This window comes from Fukomys damarensis, unplaced genomic scaffold, assembly GCF_012274545.1.
Source record: "Fukomys damarensis isolate Sample0158 unplaced genomic scaffold, DMR_v1.0_HiC HiC_scaffold_2, whole genome shotgun sequence".
Lineage (NCBI taxonomy): Eukaryota > Metazoa > Chordata > Mammalia > Rodentia > Bathyergidae > Fukomys > Fukomys damarensis.
This window is the reverse complement of record NW_022900914.1, coordinates 45,238,606-45,248,589: the sequence shown is the minus strand read 5'-3', so window position 1 is coordinate 45,248,589 and position 9,984 is coordinate 45,238,606. Positions and strand designations below refer to the sequence as shown.

The following is a 9,984-nucleotide window of genomic DNA, read 5'->3' as shown; positions in this document are numbered from 1 at the left end:
GATAATTTGGAATAAGTCACAAGATAAATAGGTTAGCATTTTTGCTCTGTCTTCTGCAGTGAGTACATCGTGAGGTGAGTACTGAATGTGCATGCACATGTCAAACTGTGCCCTAAGGATAAAGCAAGTTCTAATGTATGGGGAAAACACTAAAGATTTCAGTTTTCCGAAAATATTTTGTATTTTGTTTTCTATTAAAATGTATTTAGTTTTTTTAAAAAAAAAGTAGATGAGGAGGTCTAAGAGCAATGAAAGATGTTGCTGACTTTTGAACTGGAGCAGCTAGGTGTCTCTTGATGGCACAGGCTGAAAGGAGAGTGGCTTTATATTGCATGCAGAACACTGTTATGCACACCCAGTGTGAAGGGGGAAGAAACATAACACTAAAGTAGTTTTTTTCCAGACAGGTTTATTAATTACATATAATAAAATTTACATTCTTAGGATAAAATTCTGAGTTTTGTTTTTTTTTTAGTATGAGATCTTGCTATGTTGCTCAGGCTGTCCTTGAACTGGCTCAAGTCATCTACTTGCCTCAGCCTCTGGGTAAAATTCTGAGTTTTAAAAAATTTTTAATTTTTATTAGTAAATGTTTTCAGTACATAATAATCACATTCATTGTGGGGAATTGGTACATGTACATAACACATCTCCATTCTTTTTTCCCCTTTCCCTCCATCCCCCCTTAAATTTTTATTTTTGCTAGCATCAAGATTCATTTACTTATTTTATAAATTCTTTAAAAATTAATTATACATACAGATTAACAGCCAGAATAATGGGCCAAAAAATTCATAAAACACATAAGATAATTATACTGAATGAGGTTATACCTTCATATACATCATCCATGCTGGATTACAATAACTTTTTTCTCTTTTTTCCCCCCTCTTGTATGTCTTTTATTTTGTACTTTATATATTTTCTCATATAAGAAAAATCATGTGATATTTAAATTTATGTGTCTCATTTATTTCCTTAGCATTATGGTCTCAAGATACATTCATTTCCCTACACATGACTCAGATTTATTCTTCTTTATAACGGAGAATTAATCCATCGTGTATAAATACCACATTTTCTTTATCCATTCATCTTTGATGGACGTATAGGCTGCTTCTAAAACTTAGCTATTATGAATTGTGCTGCTATAAAGAGTGTGTATACATCACTGTGGTATAATGTTTTTAACTCTTGGGAATATACCTAGAAGAGGAATAGCTGAGTCAAATGCAATTTCAAGCTTTAATTAAGTGAGGAATCTCCATACTGATTTCCATAGTTGTACCAGTTTACATTCCCATTAACCATGTTCCTTTTTTCACACAATCTATACAGCATTTGTTACTGGTTGATTTCTTTTCTTTTTTTAAAAAAATTAATCTTATTGGTACATTTAAGGTATACAGTATAATGACATTCATCATTGGAAATTTGCACCTTTACGTAATCTGTCTTGGTTCTTATTTTTCCCCATTCCCCTGCCCTCCCTTCAAACCCTCCATCCCTCCCTATCTACAAAGATTTTGTTTCCATTTTTTCTTTTTCTCATATTAATTCCATTCTCTTCTTTTCCTTTCCCCTGCCACTTCCCCTTCCCCTTTGCATCTTTTCTTCCTGTTTCGCATTATCTGTTAATAGCTATTAGTCCTTATTTATATGCTTTCGGTTTCTCACACTAGAGAAACTATTTGGTATTTACACATATCTGTCCCGTTTATTTCACTTAAGAGTATCGCCTCAATGTGCATCCATTTAGCTATAAATGTCTCTAGTTTCTCATTCTTTATGGCTGAATAGCATCCATTTTATTTTATTTTATTTTATTTTATTTTATTTTATTTTATTTTATTTTGGTACTGGCAATCAAACTCAGGTCCTTGTGCTTGTGAGGCAGGTGGCACTGAGCTAAATCCCTGGCCCAGTACTCCATTTTATAAAAAACCCACATTTTCTTTATCCAGTCTCCTGTTGATGGGCAGTTGGGCTGCTTCCAAGTTTCAGCTCTCACGAATTGTGCTGCTATGAACATGGGTGCACATTTATCACTGTGGTATGATTCTTTTAATTCATGAGATGGAATCTTAGTGTTAATTTGCATTTATCAAATGGTCAGTGGTGTTGAACATTTTTTCATGTGTTTATTGGTCATTTGTACTTCCTCATCTGAGAAGTGCTTATTCATTTCAGATGCCCATTTTTTTGATGGGCTCTTTAAGTTGGAGGGAATCTAATTTTTTTTTTTTGAGTTCTTCGTATATTCTAGATATTAGTCCTCAGAAATTTCTGGCAAATTTTTTCCCCATTCTATATGTTGTCTCTTCAATCTGTTGTTTCCTTTGCAGTGCAGAAGGCTTTTAATTTGATGTGATCTCATTTGATTTTTTGTATTATTTCTTGTACAGCCAGGGTTCTGTTCAGAAAGTCTTTGCCTATATCTGTGTGTCTTCAAGAGTTTTACCTATTTTGTTTTCTATCAGATTAAATGTTTCTGAGGTTTTTTTTTTCTTTTTTAATTTTAGTGTTTGTTTTTATATTTAGCTCTTTGGTCATTTTATTTTAGCTTAGTGCATGGTGAGAGATAGGGGTCGAGGGTCAATCTTTGGCATGCAAATTGCCAGTTTTCCCAGTACTATTTGTTAAAGAGATTGTCAAAGATAAGGCCCGTTTGTCAAAAATAAGGTAGCTGAGTTTGCCTGGAGTTGTTTCTGCATCCTCTATTCTGTTCCATTGATCACAAGCCAAAATTCTGTTTTGGCAAACCTCTACAACATCGTCATAATCTTGATCTTTATGAAGCTCCGATGTAGAATAATTTCCTTGTTCTCTTTTGTTGTCTATCTGTCCCTCCCAAACTACAGCCTTCAGCATCTACTGATTAACCACATCCATATAGTTTTGCTTTTAAGATAACTTTTAATTGAAAGAAACATGTAAAAATGACTGAAATAAAGTAGAACACAATAAATACTGTAATTATGTGTGCTTGTGGGGGCGACTAAGATTAATTAATTTTGTGGGAGCAATTAACTTAGGACCAATTAATTTACTTTTTATAACTATGGAGAACTATGTTTCCTAAAAGGAATATGAATTCTTTAAAAATGGCAATATTATTTCTTATGTTGGCAGTGGACAGTCATAAAAAGCGATTGCTTACTTCGTATGATTCTTTACTAAATAATTATACACACTGATTTTTATTTCAGTGAATTTGGGTGGTTTGAAGGATCACATTAAGGAGATCCAAAGGTGTCGGCGTTTGATTCTTATTGCTTGTGGAACAAGTTACCATGCTGGTATGGCAGTAAGTGGCCTATAAATTTTTAATTATGGTATGTTGGATATTGGAAGATACCTGCAAGACCAGTAGTACCTCTAGTAACACATCATGTAAAACTGTCTTTTCATGTTTAGTATGCTAGAAATCAGGAAGGGGTTTAGAGGTTTATGGCTGCTTGAATTATTTGTTTGTAGAAGATCTACTGTACACAGCTCTTTATATGCACAGATAGATCACTTGCAGCTGACTTAATGAGAGTCTAAGAGGGGAGGAGTGCTGCACCATTCTAGACTAGGGACCATGCCTGCTTGTACAAGAAGAGGCATCAGGATTTGCTTAGCATTGCTCACTTGCCTCAGACAGATGCCCAGTGTGACGTGTGAATTCTAGCAGGAGTAGTGCTTTCTTTCTTTCTCACAATAATACATGTGAGTTTATTTGCTTGTAAGAATATGTGCATTCCTGGTCTCATGAGACTTGTTCTAAAAATGTTAACAGTAAATACTGTTATCATTGGATAGTGGGATTTTGATTTGTTTTTAATGTGTTATTTATATTTTCTAACTTTATGTATATGTAATTTTTTTTTTTTTTTTTACTGGGGATTGAACTCGGGTCCTTGTGCTTGCAAGGCAGGCCACCGAACCACTGAGCTAAATCCCCGGCCCTATGTATATATAATTTTTATGATCAGAAAGAGTGGTAGTTATCCATTGAGTTCCAAGAAGTCCATTGGAAAGAGTATCTGAAGGCAAGTTATATGATGATATCACCTTTTCTCTGCAGACACGCCAGGTTCTTGAGGAGCTTACTGAGTTGCCAGTGATGGTGGAACTAGCCAGTGACTTCCTGGATAGAAACACGCCAGTCTTTCGAGATGATGTTTGCTTTTTTATTAGTCAATCAGGTGTGTTTATGTTAAAATCATGTAGGAAAAGAAAGTAATTTTTTCTAATAATTCTAGTGTATCTTGGCAAAAACTAGTATTTAAAGAAATTGGTATTACAGATGATAAATACAGATTTACTTTAATGCTAAACTCCGTAAGAATTAGTAAAAAGTGAAGACCTTTTATGTTCAGAGAATTGGGTTTTCAAAAGCAGAAAAATGATCCAAGAAAACCTCTTATTAAAAGTTTTATAAATTCATTAAGTGCATGTTTTATGCTTTATGTGATACAAATGATGTAATTAAAAGTGTTGTCAATTTATTTTTGCATCTAAAAACAGCAAATGCTAAACTCACTCTATGTATTACTTTTTTGGTACCTTTTACACAGGCGAAACAGCAGATACCCTGATGGGTCTTCGTTACTGTAAGGAGAGAGGAGCTTTAACTGTAGGGATCACAAATACAGTTGGCAGTTCTATATCAAGGGAGACAGATTGTGGAGTTCACATTAATGCTGGTCCTGAGATTGGTGTGGCCAGTACCAAGGTAAATTTTTACTTCTGTGTCTAATGATTAATCATAGTGTTGGTGAAACAGACTGGTCTCTAGACCAGTATACATCTTGGTATTTTTTTTTTGTTGTTGTTTTTGTGAGCAGTTATATAACTCATATTTTATTATTTTAAATATTAAAGGATAAATAAATAATAGGCACAATATTATCATCTCCTTCCTTCTCCTGATCTCAGTGCTTAAAAGGGAGAAATGGCCAGGAACAATGAATATATAAATATATAATATCTCCTTCTTTTATCCAGGTAGTTGGGATTTAGAAAAAAACAATAGATTAGAAGTGATCTAGTTAATTCAAGTAATTTTCTGACATTTTTATTTATATATTTCTAGCTTCTTATAAATGTCCTAAAATGCACATACCATTTTTGAAAGTTTGTATGAAGGAATATTCTTTGCTGTAAAATATGGCAGTTAAAAAAACAAACATTAAAAAAATTTTTTTTAAAGATGAGTATTGTATAACAGTGTCTGTTTCTCTTTGGAAATTACATCTGTGGTTGTTTAAAGGACTTTGTTTTTAAGGCTCAGTAAAGCTACTTTGCTCTTAGAAATTGGGATATGTTGGGCCAGAGATTAAGCTCAGTGGTGCCCCTGCCTGCCTGTGAAACCTGAGTTCAATCCCCAGTACCAAAAAAACAAAAAAACTGTTGTTGAAATGTTTTCAGTTCAAAGAAACACTAATTTGTAGAATAATAGTTTTAGTGATGGATTGGAATAACTAGATTATGACTTGATCATTTTGTGTATCTCTGTCCTTATAATATATTTTTGTGCTTAACTGATTTATTGAAAAGTAAGGTACAGAAAAAAGATTTTGCCTAAGGGCACTAGAATTTAGAATATAGATGTTCTTAGACTTGGAGACAAGAGACTTCAAATCTCCTTCAGTGCTGTGGAAAAAATAATTCTAACCTTCTAGTCAAACATAAGAGTACAGGAACAAATACACAGTCCACCAAAAAAGTGTATATATCAGGAAAAAAAACTTGTGTAAATATTTTAATACTAAATTTCTTGAGACATTATGAGATTAATATGTTACCTTTGACCTCTACAATTATAAGAGATGCTCACAGTGGTGGACACTAGCTTCCAGACATTTATTAGTATGGTGAACTGCTGCTTGGTTAACCTTGGTCATTGAGATTGCTACATATGTATTTTCAATTTTTTTTTTGTAAGGATCTTCAGCGTAGTGGATTTTCTGCAATATAGGATATCCTCTGGGGTCCCCCATATGAGTGAAGGTATCACCATCTATTGAAAAAACATACTATTTTTTTCCCCCTGAGGTGTATATACATTTTTTTGGCAGACTCTGTAGTTGTGGAAAAGCAACTGGAAGTTGAGAAGTCCCGCAAAGAAAAATAGGGAGGGTCATTTAAGTTTTGGGAAGATAAGGAATATTATAGACTATCATTCTATTTTGAAGGAGTCTTATATATATTATGATCGGAAATTATTCGCTAATGAAATGATCCATGAAGAATGATAGAAAGTCAATGTATAAAGACCAGTATATCTTGAAGTTAAAATTACGCATAATTTTGCTTTCTATTCATTGATACTGTAACCTAGCATAGCACAGTGATCTTTTATTTATTTATTTATTTTTGGTACTGGGGATCAAACTCAGGTCTTTGCACATGTGAGGCAGGCAGCATTACCACTGAGCTAAATCCCCGGCCCGAGCACAGTAGTAATCTTAATGCTTTAATAATAAAAATGTAAATAAAATCTTCAAATGCCTGAAACATAAAAATGTTCCTCTAAACAATTATTGGCTTAAAAAGATATCACAACTACCATTAAGAAAGACACATTAGAAAAAACAGGCAATGAACAATAAGGGTAAAAATGTGGCCAAATGCTTAATTAAAGGTAAATTTATAGCATTAAATATTAATTTTTAGGCTGGGTGTGGTGGCACACACCTCCTGTATTCCCAGCACTCAGGAGGCTGAGGCAGGAGGATTGCTGTGAATTCAAGGTTAACCTGGACTAGATAGTGAGTTCAAAGCCAGCCTGAACTACATAGCAAGACCCTGTCTCAAAAAACCAAAAAACAAAAAAAATTTTTAAAGAGAAAATGAATTATTGAGCTCAGAAAATTTAGAAAAAGAAAACCTAGTAAGTGACAGGAAAAAAATGAGTGAATGAATTGCAAAGCAGAAAGCTAAGGACCTTCATTTTAGCAAGCCTCATCTGCTCTTCTGGAATCTTCCCTTGATTTTACCCATAGAAGCACTCTGTTACAGAAGTAAAAATGTGTCCTAGACTCTTTGTCAGTGTGATGTTTCACTGTAACAAAAGGTTAGCATTGGCTCTGTGTGAAACCTATTTGATATCGCTGTTCTAGAAGTTCTATCTAGTTAAATAAGAAAACATAGTAAAAAATGGAAAAAGATGAAGCAAAATTCTCCTTCTTTGCAGTTATGATTGACTACTTGTAAAGCTTAAGAATATCAACTAGAAGACTCCTTAGAATAAATGAGAAGCCAGGTGGTACACACCTGTAATTCCAGCACCTGGGGAGGCTGAGGTAGGAGGATTGCTCAGAGTTCAAGAGCAGCCTGGTTATGTAGTAAGTTCAAGGTCAGCCTGAACTACTTAGTGAGACCCATGGAAATTCTATTATCATTAGCTATAAAAGCTAAGTCAAAATAACTTTACCAAGAAATACATAGATGCTCCATAAATATTTTTGGATAAAAACTATATTGCTTTATAGACTTAAATTCCTAGCACAGATTGATGAAAATGCTGTATTTCTGGATGGGAAGATTGATTTTTTTCTTGAAAGAAACTGTAGATCTTTGGGACAAAATCAGTAGTCCTTCAATAGAACTTTAGTACATCAAGCAACTCAGGCTATAGAAAATGCCACACAGACCAATAGAAAATGGAGAGCAAATTGGCTGCTTATAAAATAAGAACAGTAACACCTTCACTAAATGTAATTTTAGATAGACTGAAGGAAACATAAAAGATAAAATGGAACAATGAAAAGAACACAACTAAGAATTTAAAAATATTTAAGCTTCTAAGTACTACATAAAAATTAAAAAATAAGACAATATATTAATCGAACTGAGGAAAAGAATTTGAAACATAATATTAGAGGTTTTCTTAAACAAAACCCAGAAGACAAAAACCCAGGTTGAAAAACAGCTTAAGAACAACAAAATTCTGAAAAGAATATAAATGGTCAACAGACGTGAAGAAAAAAACCTTAATTTACCTGTTCTTCTGAACTACTCAAGAGGATCATTTTAGGTGATGACTTCAAGACCAGCCTGGGCAACATAACTTTCTGAGCAAATCCAAAATTTGTAGGGCAGGCAGGAAGGAAGGACCATAGGCAAACTGGAACTCACAGGTGTGGGCCAAAGCTGCTATCTAGAGTGGGGAATTTTCTTTTTCTGCTCTTGTCTCCTTTTCTTCCTCCTTTCAGTCCCCAGCCTTGTACTTAAGGTCCTCTCTCCAGTTATGTTTTAACCTGGTTCTTTGGTACTTAGAATCAAACTCAGGGCCTTGTGTTTGCCAGGCAGGTGTTACACTGCTGAGCTATACCCCTAGGCTTCATCTTTTTTAAAAGTTAAAATTTTTAAGATACACCTGCAGCTCATTCTCTTGTCTGTGGTATTTCAGGCCTACACCAGCCAATTTGTGTCCCTTGTGATGTTTGCCCTTATGATGTGTGATGACAGGATCTCTATGCAAGAGAGACGCAAAGAGATCATGCTTGGATTGAAACGGCTACCTGGTATGAGAATATTTACATGTCCTTTTGTTTTCTAAGGGAGTGGGTAACTTTCTTCTTACTCTTGAAGCTACTTAGGGTTAGATCTTTTTTTACTTTTACTGCCATATATTAAATTTTTTTTGTGATACTACAGAAGAATTGAAACACTGGTCTTTTATTGATTGCTAGCAATATATTATTGTTCTTATATCTGTTTAAGTCTTATCCAATTTTTATAGATTTTGCTAATATTGATTTCTTATCAGATTTGATTAAAGAGGTACTAAGCATGGATGATGAAATTCAAAAATTGGCAACAGAACTTTATCATCAGAAGTCAGTCCTGATAATGGGAAGAGGCTATCATTATGCTACTTGTCTCGAAGGGGCTCTGGTATGTTTTTTTTCATATCAAGTTGTCTGTTGACTTATAGACCTGGCACAGTCATACTTTATTTTATTTTATTTTTGCAGTGCAGGGCCTTCTACGTGCTAGGCAGGTGAGCCATGGAGCTACACCCCTAGCCTCAGCCATACTTTAAGAATTAATGAATTAAATAGATGGGACATTTAATTAAAGTGCTCTTCATAGTGTATTACATTTTTTTTCTTCAGACTCTGGTTTGCTTTTGTACCGGAAAATGAAGATTAAGTCATTGTTTAAAGATTAAGAAAAGAACAGTAGGGATAGATTTTCCAAGTACTCATTTGGTTTAGTGTTAACTGATACTGTTGTAGAATTTAATTCAAAATAAAAACCAAGAATAGTACAGTTTAGCATGATAACTTCTTTTTAGCAAGAACCTGTGTTTGTTTATATGTTGTCCAAATATGAAGTATTAATTTAGCAAGAGGGAGAATATCTACAGAGAAATATGAAAATATTTAAGATAATGTGAAACCTTAAAGAAGTCCTTGTGAAGTTTGAAAACCTCCAAATACTCGATACTATAGAAATAATGATCTACTAACTTGTTAGCTGTATTTATAGATCAGTGGTCTTTTAATGCTTTTGTATAAATTGTAACTTCATATATCAGATGTTTTTTTTTTAATTTTTTTTCTTTTTATTGAGTTTATTGGTACAATCTAGGTATACAATACAATTACATTCATCATTGGGATTCTGCACCTTTACAGACTAGGTCTTGATTCTCATTTTTCCCCTTGTGCCTGCCCTCCCTTCAACCCCTCCTCCCCTCCCCATTTACAAACACTTTATTTCCATTTTTTCAGTTTCACGTATTTTTTTCCTCTCCCTTATTACCTTTCCCCCACCCTTCCCACTTTCCCTACACCTTTAGCCCTTTACTTCCTATTTCATATTATTAATTATCTCATTAGGATCCTGTGTACTATTATAGTTTTTCACACCAAATAAACTATTTGGTATTTCAGTTAAAGAAATCTCTGTATGAACTTTAAAAATAGGGAATCCTAAAATAAAACTAAAAAGGAAAGTAAAAGAGAAAAGGCAATGATGTAACAT

At 33.8% G+C, this 9,984-nt stretch overlaps 1 protein-coding gene across 2 annotated transcripts in view; it reads left to right on the top strand.

Moving 5' to 3' along the window:
* Positions 1 to 9,984, top strand: part of Gfpt1 (glutamine--fructose-6-phosphate transaminase 1) — a 66,597-nt gene that overhangs the window by 50,932 nt on the left and 5,681 nt on the right. For both annotated transcript variants that reach the window (XM_010609691.2, XM_033764493.1), the window contains 5 exons: positions 3,210 to 3,307; positions 4,070 to 4,190; positions 4,563 to 4,720; positions 8,402 to 8,516; positions 8,762 to 8,889. In XM_010609691.2, the coding sequence (XP_010607993.1) occupies positions 3,210 to 3,307; positions 4,070 to 4,190; positions 4,563 to 4,720; positions 8,402 to 8,516; positions 8,762 to 8,889 (620 nt within the window). The remainder of the gene's footprint in view (positions 1 to 3,209; positions 3,308 to 4,069; positions 4,191 to 4,562; positions 4,721 to 8,401; positions 8,517 to 8,761; positions 8,890 to 9,984) is intronic.